This window comes from Salarias fasciatus, chromosome 16 (assembly GCF_902148845.1).
Source record: "Salarias fasciatus chromosome 16, fSalaFa1.1, whole genome shotgun sequence".
NCBI lineage: Eukaryota > Metazoa > Chordata > Actinopteri > Blenniiformes > Blenniidae > Salarias > Salarias fasciatus.
This window is the reverse complement of record NC_043760.1, coordinates 31,301,416-31,314,288: the sequence shown is the minus strand read 5'-3', so window position 1 is coordinate 31,314,288 and position 12,873 is coordinate 31,301,416. Positions and strand designations below refer to the sequence as shown.

General features: G+C 47.3%; 1 protein-coding gene across 1 annotated transcript in view; it reads right to left on the bottom strand.

The window, feature by feature from the left end:
* dachd (dachshund d) overlaps positions 1 to 12,873 on the bottom strand; it is a 90,993-nt gene that overhangs the window by 7,638 nt on the left and 70,482 nt on the right. The window contains exons 7-8 of the mRNA XM_030111166.1: positions 2,578 to 2,723; positions 107 to 254 (exon numbers count right to left, since the gene is read on the bottom strand). Of these exons, the coding sequence (XP_029967026.1) occupies positions 107 to 254; positions 2,578 to 2,723 (294 nt within the window). The remainder of the gene's footprint in view (positions 1 to 106; positions 255 to 2,577; positions 2,724 to 12,873) is intronic.

Sequence of the window (12,873 nt, the reverse complement as noted above, 5' to 3'; positions counted from 1 at the left end):
AGTGTGAACACTGTCGCGTGTTCTGCACCTGTGTACACACACACACACACACACACACACACGGCTGGCGGGGAGGACCGAGTGCCAGGCTGTCATCAGCCGGTACCTCTGTTCTTCTGCTCCATGGCGAGCTGTTTCTCCAGGGTCTCCCGGAGCTCGCGCTCTCTGAACAGCTCCATCTTCAGCTCCGTCTTCTCCAGCTGCACCTGCTTCTCCTGGGCCCGCGCGTTGTCGATCGCCACCTTCAGCAGGCCCTGCGCACACACACACACACACACACACACACACAAAATGATTTGTTTTGATTCATGATGGCCGACGTGAGGGGGCGTCTGACCCCTCTTGGCCAAAGTGCTGAGCTTCAGGCGGACAGGAGCTGCAGGTGAGGCTGCAGATCTGAACGCTCGCCGTTCGGATCGGCGTCTTTTCCCTTCACCTCCACCACTTAGTTCTTCACGTTTCACAACTTATCTCCCAGCCTCCGTTTGACGTTTTTATCTGGGTGTGGATAAACGCGCAGCGGCGCCCTCCGAAGCTCCCGTCGCGCCGCCGCAGTCACACCCGCGCTCCGTGGGAACGAATAACATGAATGACAAGTATCTCATCGTGTATCAATTACATTACCGCCGTTCCACACACACTCCTGACAGCCCCGCGTTCCCACGTAGAGCGCCGTACAGTACTGTGGCTATTTTCATCCCAATTATTCCCCATCCACACGCAATTATATCAAATGCACTGGGCTATAGCTTACTAATTGTTGATTCTTCTAACCCCAATTTATTCTAAGTTGCTTTATCTTAATTTTCTGCTTGGCTTCATTTTGTTGATTTGTATATAAATATCCAATGCAGAGATCATTATCAAAGATGACTTGGAGGAGTGGTGGGAGCCTGTGACGAGTTTACTTGTGGCTTTTCTAATTACCAGGCAGAGCCAAAGGAGACGGAGACTCCTGATGCCAGTGGCACGGGTGCAATGAGAAGGGCAGCGGCGCGCACACATCATTACACTCAGACAAAAGCCAAATGCATTCATCTTTCTGACTGAGGGGGTTTGAGCTGAAGCCTAAGCAGCACCCTGAGCAGAGGGGCGCAGCAGATTTACTGGGGAAGTACGACTCTGGTCCGGGAATGAAGGGAGTACAGCAACAGAGCCACGTGGAGGGTGTGCAGCAACGCAGCTTCAACAATGTGATGTGAAATGATACAAAAAAGTAGTTGGAGTACAATATATTGGCCTCAATTCACTCTCATCCTGCAGAAATTGTGCTAAAAGTGCATGTGAGCCCAGCATGAAGATGTACAGGTGGACATGTTGGTGGATGAAGTTATCAAACATGTTGGAGCCTTACAACAAATAAATCAGTCAAAAGAACAACAACAACAAAAATAAATCAATTTAAGAGAAGATCTGTCACAAAGTGTGAACTTGAGGCACGACACTGAAAACATTTCTCAGTGAAGTCTACAAACAAAAGTCACGGAGGGCCAGCTGAGAAACGACTCCTCCCGGTGACAGCAGTGTCTCTGCTGGAGGCGGAGCTGGTCTTCACCTCCAGTAACGTCTCGCTGGCGAGAAGCAGCGAATCTCATTGCTTGTTGTAAATCAATCCGTCAGCATAACCTCTAAGTATTTCCCTGATCTTCCATCTTCACCACAGAGAACAGGAGTTCTTTTCCTCACAGGACTCAGTGTGACCTGGAAATAGATCAGCTTCCAGAGTGTGGCGCCTAATATCACATCTACACTTGTTTTTTGTATAATATGCAAACCTTCATTGGACGTCGTGGGCGTATAGCCTCATGTCGGCAACAAGCTGTGCAGTTTTAGCAACCTTCTGAGTTCACAGCGTCTCAGTTTGGAGACGACAGAGTCTGCTGTGTGCACGATGAAAACACATCAATCCCCGCCCGTGGGTCAGTGCACGGTCGTGGTCGTGGCTCAGAAAGAGAAGCCAACTCTGGAAGCCAGCTTTGCAAAGGGAGTTTGAAATAAGTAGGAGTGTGGCGCTGATCAGTGCGTCGTTTCTTACTGCAAGACTAAAGACACCACCGTCAGTCTGTCACGACTGGTATCTTTCATCTGGGACGGCTGGAAATCACAGTGTGTAGTGATTCATTCAACCGTGTTCCAGATTTTACTTTCTGTATTTTTCCTTCTGAAACTTCGAGCTGAGGGGGAATACTAATGTGGCGTTCTTGTTTTGTACCATTTAAATTGCTCATGATCTGCTGGATGACTTAATAACTGCAGTGAGGAGGCAGATGTTGAGCTTAACCAAGGACACATGTCCAACCTGACAGTGGGAAGGAATCACACGCACATTTTTTCTTCCCTAAAAAATCAGTGCGAGTCCAGGAAATGAACACCCTCCATCAGCAATGAAAAACTTTAGCTTCATTCTGCAGTAATAAAGGGAGATGTCACAGATTTCACTGCACATTTCCTGTCTTTCATTTTGAATATTTCAGTAGAGGTAGTGACTTGGTCGCTCCTGCGGTTGAATCTAGGCTACTGGTCAAGTTATTTAGGGTGAGTGATGGTGTACAGAACCGTACTAAAGCACCACGATACCTGTATGTTGGTGAGGAGAGTCTCTATCGACGACAGGCCGTCTGGGAAGAGGAAAGGTGAGGGGAAACCAGGAGGCAGAGTCTGTCCCGCCAGGGACAACCGCTCGTAGCTGTCTCTCGCCGTCGGGGTACACATGGAGTTGTCCTCTGCGGAGACAGTTACAGTAAAACCCGATTACTAATTCATGCCATGAAACATTATAAATAAGGTGAGTGGTGGAGTATCAGAGCAGTTTTTGACCGTGCTGACGCGTATTGACCCTGAGTCCAGGGCTGACCAGGAGCAATTATTGGGTCTGTATTGATCTCCAGTAGCCACTCGCCCCCCCCCCCCAACCTCTCAAAAATATAGTGGACTGACGGGGTCCCTTGGAGATTCCTCCATATTGCTTCAGACTGGGGTTAAACAATATCAGCCCGGACATAAATCCAGCTTCCCCCCCCATTGAAGACATGTCATGCGGACTCCAAAATCAGAAGCAGGCCGGCGGCCCGACCCCAGAGGCCCCGCGCTTCCTTTGTGCACGCGCGCGCGCACGCACGTACGCGCGCACGTACGGGCGCCTGTCAAACCTGAGATGACATCATCCTCCATTCATCAGCGGCAGAAGGGTAGGGCCCTGCCATCTGCCGTCCAGCCTCTCCGCCGGGCCTCCGAGGAGGCGCAGAGGAGCGGGAGCGGGAGGGAGGCACACACGCTCACACACACTCACACACACACACACTTATACACCCGGTCAAACTAAAACAGTATGTCAGACACCGCCGCTCGCAGCCCCATCAGATCTGACACATGTTTTTGTCTGATGAGCTCTTACGAGGCCAAGAATCTGTAAGTGCTACCATCTTGCACGGGGACAGTTTATTAAACAGACCGAGTCTCAGCAAAAATATAAAAATAAAACCGTCTCCACAGGAAGTCTGCATCATCAGCTGTTTAATAGTTAATTTAACGTAAGGGGGGGAGAAGCTTTATTTGTAACGTGGCGCCCTGGCTGCGTGGAGCGCGGCACCTCTCCGCTCTCATCCAGTATTCATATGTGTTTATGTGGCAGGCGGAATCTTGTACAAACAGCGAGTGGAGCCCAACAGCCCTGCCTCTCCCTCCCATCAATATTCACCAGCGCCAGCCAAGTGCTGGGAACAGCTGGTCTTACATTAATTAGTTTAAAGTATTTATTTCACCCATCCTCAGAGCAGATTGAGCAAAAACATTGGAGATTATTTCAAGCATCTGCAAATGCCCTGGAAACATCCCGGCGCCAAAAGTCGAGTGTTAGGATTCACAGTTTAGGTTTGTAATTTGGAGAACATTTTTTTTTTTTCTCTTCTCTCCGAGTGGGAAAGATGGTGAAATATGCACCGCTGGTCCGTGGAGAGAGTAAACAACCTTTCTCCTTTTTCAGATGGAGTTCACTCCTGTTGATTAATTAGAATGGATGGTTGCCTAATGGATTAAAATTTGTTTATAATTTGACTTCATAAAAATAATGAATTGCCTACTTTTAAGAAGCCACTCCTGTGGTAATTTATTTTGTTTGGTGCAGTCCTGTCTGCATTCTGAGGTGGGCGTCTGGGTGGAGATGGAAAGCGCGCTCTCCTTATACAGTGGCGCAACATGAAAGTCCCATTTTATCTCAATAAAACAACTAATCAAAGATCAAAAGCATTACAGTTGGCTCCTGCTCAGGTTGATATAGATGTATTGCATGCATTATATGCATGCATCACCCACCTCCAATAAAATCACCATAACAACTAGAGACGTTAGTAGACCTCGGGGAAAGGTCTGCCGTTGTAGCTTTGTAATTGATTTGTACTGTAGGCACTTTGTCCCTTATTTAGTGTTGGCATTAATCATAAATCATTGCTTTAACAAACTCCGGCTTCCCACTCAGCAGGCCTCCCCTCCAACACAATGTTGGATCACAGAGAATATTTGATGGCTTTGTTGCAGGGGAAACAACCTGTCATGCTCTGGGAAAAGCAAACAGCATGTTTTGTTCGACAGACTCCAACTACCGTACAGCACCTCTTGTCAGATAACATTTCCACCAGGAGCTATGCATAAATACCGGCACCCCCCACCCCCCCCACCCACCCCCCACACTGCCAAAAAAAAAAAAAAGAAAACGAAAGAAAAGAAAGGGAAAGGGAGCTAATAAGTGACTAATTTAATCAATATAATCAAAACCGGCTTAATGAAACTCAAATGTAAATTTCAGTGGGACGCGATCTAGATCTGTGGTTTCCGTGCTTCTAATGTTATTGCCCCCCTCCCCACCGCCGCCCCCCTCTTTTTCTCTGTGCCTGGCTGCAAATGCTGGCATGTGTTTGCATGTTTATTTCTCACCATCGCTCCAGAATCATTGACTTCAACTTAATTACAGCGACAGGCGTTGGAGTGATGGGGGCCGGCGGAATGGAGTGCTCTGTTTCCAGGTGATATTTCTGCACGAGCACGGCTGCCAGCAGCAGCTGTGACAGCCTCTTGTGCTCGCCGTACGCTAAAGGTACAGTTAAGGCCCCGGCTATGAAATACTGTGTGGAAAAACACTCGCAGGTCACCCCTGTCACAAATAACATTTCATGCACAACTGTTTCGGTGGATAATAGGAGCCACAAATAAAAATGGGACGCTGTAAATACAATGCATTCTGAATGAAATGCCATAATTTAAAACACCGCCCCCCCCAGTCCTCCTCCCTCCGTCCTCCTCCTCCACCCTGCTCTCAATAGCTGCAGAGGGAGTCCTTGACAGTGTGCTAGCAATGATGAATCACCTATCCAGTTAATTTTCTCACTCCTCATGTGTTGTGCTGCTAAAACAGGGGCCCAGGAATTGACTTGACAAACTATGAATGTAAAAAATATCACTTGGAGGGATCTGGGCTTATCTCCAATTTACATGTTATTAGATTTGTGTAGCGAGCGGCACTTGGACCTCGCAAAAGCCGAGGCAAAAAAGATGGGGCACATGATAACCAGAGATAAAACATGTCTAAAACCCACTTGAAAGCCTTTGAAATATTTGATGGAAAGTCACAGGGAGTGGAGAGAAGCAGCCGAAACTGGCCTGATTTAAAATGTGACAGACACACATTGCAATCTGTGGTAAATCTAGAAGAAACCTTGGGAAATTTAGCTGCAATCTCTGGATAAATAGCTGTAATTGACCTTGGGAGTTGAAAATGTGCCATATGTTTCTGGTTCCTGTGTTTGAAACTGGGTCCCTCAGGACATTTCAGCTGAGTACTCACACGAAGCCGGAGCGAGCTGGAGGAGAGGAAGACACACAAAGAGAGAGAGAGAGAGCGAGGAAAGATGCCAGGAGAGAGAGAGATAGATGGTTCTCGACAGAAGACGGATGGACAGATAGGTGAGGCATCGTCTGAGGTAGAGGAGGCTGCAATAGGACGGCTGTGTGGAGAATGAAAGAATGACAGAGAGGAAGAGAGATAGGAGAGGGAGGGAAGAGCAGAGGCAGAGCAGGGCGGCGTTCGGCCGGCCAGTCAGTGTGATATATTGACAGGTGAAGCCTTTGTCCTTGCAAACCTGTGTTCCTCCCAGCAGGAGAACTGAATGCTAAACCCGGAGGTTGTCAGCACGGCCGACACAAAGCAAGGCAGCGGCTTTTCACTGCACAATTACATTTGATTTGACCTGCCGGGGCTGCACGCAGCCCGGCCTCCTTCAAATGGAGCCGTTATGACCTCTCGGACGGCCATTAGCAGCTAACGCAGCATTATTCCACCTGCACTTAAAGCAGCGGATTTGGAAAATCTTGTCAAGGGAAATATCTGTCTGCCGGTATAAATGCAGTGATGCAGAGCCGAGCAGGAAAAAAAAAAAAAAAAAAAAAAAAGTAGCTGCATGCAATTTGAGCACTTGAAAAAAACATGAGGCGAGCTGATCTTGCAATTGATGTCTGCACTTTGATGCAGCCGTCCTGAGCTGGAACTTCTCTGCAAAGTTTCCAGCAGACTTTCAGCTTTAAAACACAGCAGCGAACGACGGCTGACGGTTTCAGTGAAAAGACTGAGAAACAAAACCTGCAGGACCGAGAGGAGCAAAAAAAAAGAGTGTGTGTGATGATCCATACAAGACAAATTCCTCTGGAATGACTCTCACCTGCATATGCCGTGCACATGTGTGGGTAATGTACTGTACACACACACACATACACACACACACACAGGAAAAAACAGAGGATGCTCAGATTTATGCAAACAAAAACCTCGAAACACACACACACACATTCATTACACACACGCACGGCACACACACTAATGTGCCCTCATCACATTTAAGCTAATTTCCTTTTCATCACGGAGAGAGGAAAATGAGTGTTTGCCCCATCCCTGCTGGGGGACAAAGTCAAGAGCCCCGGTCGGTTTGGGCTAGATTAACAGGTAACATTTGGCTCCCACTCTCTTATCACAGCATGAAAATCAAACCGCGTGTTTTCCTCTATCGCTCTCTCTTCCTCCCCTCCCTAATGTTCCCTTCACTTAGAGATGAAATCGCTTGCTGCACAAACCCATTTGGAGAGAGGAGAGAAGGTGAGTGGGATAATCAGGCTGGCCACTGGGCCGTGTTTCCTAAATGCTCTCCAAAACATTACTGTGCACAGGCATAAAATTAGCACCGGGACCTTAAAATGTTGACATTTAGCATGACTTTTTGGAGAGTGACACCCTCATATTTTCTTGTAGGATATCATTAAATTTCAACTGCCCTATGGCTGTGCCTTTCCATTAATAACCAATTCAGTGTGTCACTTCTCGCTCGCTCCCACTCTCTCTCCAGCCACCTTTTTAAAGTAATGAGTCCATTGCTTTGCCTTAATAAATTGAATCGTATTCTCAAGGCCATATGAAGATAGAGCCACAGATGGACAGGCTGCACGGAGGAAATAACCATAAATCCTTTACTGTCAGAGAGGCGGTCTGAAGTGACAAAAGAAGACAATCGGAAAACCACAATTGGGATCACACTGAGATCACAAAAGACACAGAGAAAAGGTTGATTCATGCCGGCGAAGCCGCCTTTTTTACCGGCTCGCACGGAAAATATCTAATGTTTCTTCAACTGCTGATGCATGCTAATGATTTCAGGAAAAAAAAAAGAAATCATGCACAAAAATTAGAGTGCTTTGCAACTGTGGGCAGAGTCCATTATGGCTGATGTTACAAGAAAAAATTAATAACTACAAGTTGTACTGTTGCATAAATAGCACAGATTTCAATAATGCGCTGCGGCTAAAAACAATTACAGTCAATTTTATCGTTTGTTTAACTGTTAGCTTGGAAAAAGAGGAGAGAGAGAGAGAGAGAGAGAGAGAGAGAGAGAGAGAGAGAGAGAGAGAGAAAGAAAGGGCTGGAAATAGAGAGAGCAAGAGGCAAGGGAGCAGAATCCGTGTTGACTTCCATTCAGGAGGAAGATATCTTGTCTTTTTATGCGGCCCATGTCATATTTATTGCATAAAGGTCAGAGTGTTCATTTGTTCAAAGTCAGCGTTTTCCCTCTCTCCTCTCCTCCATGTAATAAATGCAGGGGCTATGTCATTATCGGACCTCTGAGGATTACAGGCTTGGCTGACTGTGATGACTGCATAAAAGCATGCAGGACTTTTGTTTCTGCCAGTGCACACCTTGAAATGAGCTCTTAAAGAGGACGGCAGCGCCGACGGAACGGCGTTCTGTAAAGAGACGGAAAGCGGCGGGTCGGCGCGGGTTAAGAGATCGCAGGTCGAGGTTAAACCGGGAGCGTGAGGCGCAAAGACACACCGGCGGCTCAAAAAAGGAAAATGACGGCGAGACCCACTTGAATAGATTTCTGTAATTCACCTATTGACGACGAGCCCGGACTGTCAGGAAGATAATACTGGGAGAAGGACATCATTGTGCCGCACTCTGAAGGTGTTTAGATTGTCTCTGCATATTGACCTCGGTTGTCCGGGCCCGTTTATTGACAGAAGAATCCCAGAGATTAAATTGGCCTCGGCTATTGATTGGGTATTTTGCCTGAATCATTCCCATTTCAGAAGGGGATCATTTGCACTGTACACCCCGCTAATCTGTCTGACCCACTAATCATCAAGCCATTTATTTCACACTCTTTGTTTGGTTCTTCTTTGTTTAGCATTTATTAATTCATTAGAGCAACTTCTCATGCAGCTTAACTTAAACAGTGACGGGGGAGTCCTGTTTCCGCCCGATAGCAGCGTGCGTCCCGGCAAAATGTGCTGGCGAACGCGCACCCAACATCACAATACACATGCCAATTACATATTGATAATTAAGCATTCAAACAAACAAACAGAGAGGAAATCCCTCATAATCACCAGGTTTTAATAGAACAAGTATTAGCTTGGTGTGGTTGGCCAGATAGCCTGCTGCTAGATCAGAGCGTCGCCGGGTTCTGGGGGGGGGGGGGGGAGGGGGGGTGCAGGGAGACACATTGGTGTCATTGCCTGGCATTGCAATCCTACAGGGAGAAGTTCTCGCCGTTCTGCTGCCGCCGAACGAGCGGCGGCGGCGGCGCTGGCTGGCGCTAATCCAGACTGGATATACTGAGCTGCTTTTAAATGGAGATGAAAGAACAAAAGAGGAAATGGGAAATGTAAACTTTAAAAGGCCTGGCTTAGGAGCACTTGCTCGGCGGCCGCCTGCTGCTGCGGCTGCCGCCGAAAAAAACTCATGCAAATCCATTAGCAGTCCTGTTTTCACAGTTATAAAAATACTTAAGGGGTTTTAATAGGAGCGACGTGTTAAACGTGTGGAAATCTGTTTTGATAACATTATTCATAACATTGGCTTTGCGCTGTGTGAATTAATAACACTTCATTTACAGACGGAAGAAAGCTGGCATGGTATTTCCAGTTAAAGAGATTAATTTTTAAAGACCTAATTGACAGGCTGGGGTTAGGCAGGATAAGCAACAGACTATAAGGCTGCAGCTGCAAAGTCAAGGTGACTGGAATACTCAGAAAAAAGGCTTTCAAAAAGCAGAATAGAGAGCAGAGTAGGGAGGGAGTGAAGAGAATTAGTCCTCAAGCACTTTTCCCTCCGCCCCCTATTCTTCCTCTCTTTATTAGGAATGATTTACTTTCTCAGTGAAAGGATATAAAAGCTCAAGTATAGCGGCGTAATTATCGCAGAGTGAAAATTTAAAGGTTTGACTCACAATGTCCTCAAGTCAGCGAGCAGACTGCCAGACGATAAGAGTGACTGTGCTCAACACTCGGCATCCAATCGCTGGTGTTTTATGGGCTTTGCCAGGGAAGAGCACACAAACAGCACTCGGCTCTGCAAGTCTGTAAACATGATGGACTGTGGCAAACTACGAGGGCTGCTGTTTACCTTGGCAGCGCCTGGCCCTGGCATGTCGGCGCCATCACTTAATTACTGTTTACATGTAAATATTAAATTATACAAACAAGCCCGCAGAATGTCTCCAAAAATACAGAAATACATATTCAGGGTCAACCTTATCTGTCTGCAACAGTTGCCACGGCGAGGATATGAATTGTTTTGAATCGCAAATTTGCTGCATTGTACATAATCTTCATAATTGTTTAATGCTGTTGTCCAAGGGCATTCAGGTAAATATGTTCCCACAATCTGCATAATAGCAGATGCTCAGATATGTAAAACGCACCTTGTGTTCTCAAAGAGAGGGAGCGGGAGGGGGAAAAAAAAAGAAAAGACAAGAAAAGAGAGGAGGGCTTTTGTTTCAAACTGTTTTATCAGGACAGGAGCCGCTGATCATTAATGTCTCCAGTCAAGACCGATAGATTGCTTTGATTACGGGCCTGTTTTTCCTGACGGTCCGGAGCGGCACATATAGCAAGGCAGCGGTGCCTACTGTGCATCTCTGGTATGGCTGAGTAAAGCACTTGTTCATTTGCAGTGAAGGGTAACATGAAACAGGCCTCAGCCTTCTGATGGACAGGGAGATTTCACCTTCGCCAGTGAATGATAATGCATTATTAAATTTGCCTCTCTGCTCACTAGATACACTTAGCTGACCACAGCATATTTATCTCCCCATCCGAGGCTCACGTCTTGGCAGGAGAAAGCATTCTGTCACTTTTGAGGCATTTCAAAGATTAAAAAGAACCTCTCTCTTTTCAACGTCCCTAAAAGCATCATCCCCCCCTTTTCAGTGAAATGTGATTAGCAGGAGATGGTGTCACGCAATGGAACATTCATGAGGGGGAGAACAAATATCCAAATGAACTGCGGCGTCCTGGAGGAATAGCCCCTCTCTGCACCATCAGCATCTCCCTCACACGGCCGCGGAAATTTGATTGATCCTCTATTGAATTATTTTTTTGCACTCTTTCATTTCAACGGGACGCACTGACAAGTTGTTTGATCATAAAGCATTATTGTCTGCCAAGTCACATTCCGGGGTTGTGATGGCTAATGATCCTGCCGCCCGACTTCGGGAAAGTCAGGTAGTCAGCAGGCGTTTGAAGCCGGCGATGCCAAGGACGGGAGCGGGAGGCCCCGGCCCGGCGCCGGCAGATGAAGAGAAACCGCCAACTTTTAATGACACTGTTGGGGAGATACCATCAATGTCAGTGAAATATTTACGTCGAGACGGAGAGGCGCTCCGAACCGACGCCGCCCAAACTTCCGCGCCTGACCCAAAGTCCCCCGGCCGCCTTTTTATCACGGCGAATGCTTATGCAAAGACGGAGCGGAACAAAGGCTACAAAGGCTTCAAGTCACTTTTTTTTTGTCTTTTTCATCTTTTTTTTTTTTTAACTACTACCTACCCCCCACCCCCTTCCCTCCCTCCTCCCTCCCGCTCTCATCCACAGGTCCGTACGCTAACCGGCTGCGATGGCGGCACCTGTCTGGGCGTGGCCAATCCGCCGCTCCGCTCATAGCAGGTATGAAACAATGCAGCTGGAGGCGACGTGATGCAGCGCCGGGGGGGCGATGGGAGGGGGGGGGGGGGGGGGGGCATTATGAGTGCATCTCCCGTTGTGTCAACAGGAATGTATAAGGTTTGGCGGGGAAGCGCCGATATCGCATTACCGGTGATTCATCCGCTTTTAAAACTCGGTTTACGGAATCAGCTTCGGCGCCGCGGTCGCCTGCGACGGTTCTGTCAGCCGCTCTTAGCTCGGTGGAAAAGAGATGTGACACGTTCAACTGCACAGGGACGGCTGGCGCGCACGCACGTGCGAGTGTGTGTGTGTGTGTGTGTGTGTGTGTGTGTGTGTGTGTGTGTGTGTGCGGCGCCGAGATCCTCTGGCAAAACGCTTCAGCTGCCACATGCTTTTTTAACAGAAAACTCTTGTTCTTGCACATACATACTGTACATATGGCTCGTGTTTCAAACACCTTCTCCCCAAGGAAATAAAGTGATATCCCGTGTTTGATGTCCAAAGTGAGTTTACAGCCAAAGGCTTCCGTACCTTTCAAATTTCCCCTTGTTTGTCAGCTACCTGCTGTTTCACGAGACAGAGGCTTGTCGGAAGCGATCGCCACAGACTTTCCGTTTGAAGCAATTCAATTAGTCACATGTGAGATAACACTTAGCTTTCTACTCGCCTTTTTTCCTCACACATCATCTAATCTCCCTTTTTCTCTCAAGCAAAAATTTGGACAAAAAATAATCGAGTTCAAACGACGGCCTCCCCCCCCCAACCATCTGGCTACTCTGCACCGGGTGACACAACTTTGGAAAAGTGTCTTTTTTAAATGACAACAAACAGCCTTTGTCCTTCATCGGCAGGGACGACATGAGGAAGATGAGACGTGCTGGAGGGCCGCGAGCGGCGAGACGTTGCGGCGTCCGTCTCTGAGGCGTCTGGACGTCTAAACGGTCTCCATACGAGCCGGGCCACCGCTCGCTCGCTCCCTTCCCTCCGACGAGCGCGGAGCGAGAGATTAATTTAATGCTCTGCCAGGATCATAAAGATCAAACAAGTGGAGAGATATCATTAAACCATTGGAATGTTATCTCATTTATCTAAACAAACTGATGCGATGAACAAGCCTAATTAAAAAGCTCACCATAAACAAAGCCTGGGATGCGGAGGCCTCCCCCCCTCCTTAACAATAGAACACATTCGTTTTATTAATCTAATGCATCGTGTATCATATCATTACAGTTCAATATATCTATCATTAATTTTATTCCCTTCACTTAAAGCTTTTATTGGAATTACTTTGGTTATTAGTTGGTTCTAATGTATTGGTTACCTCTGAATCTGGCTGCTACAATCTCTCTTATCTCGCTGCATAAACCTGTGCATGTTATTCAAATTGCCTCA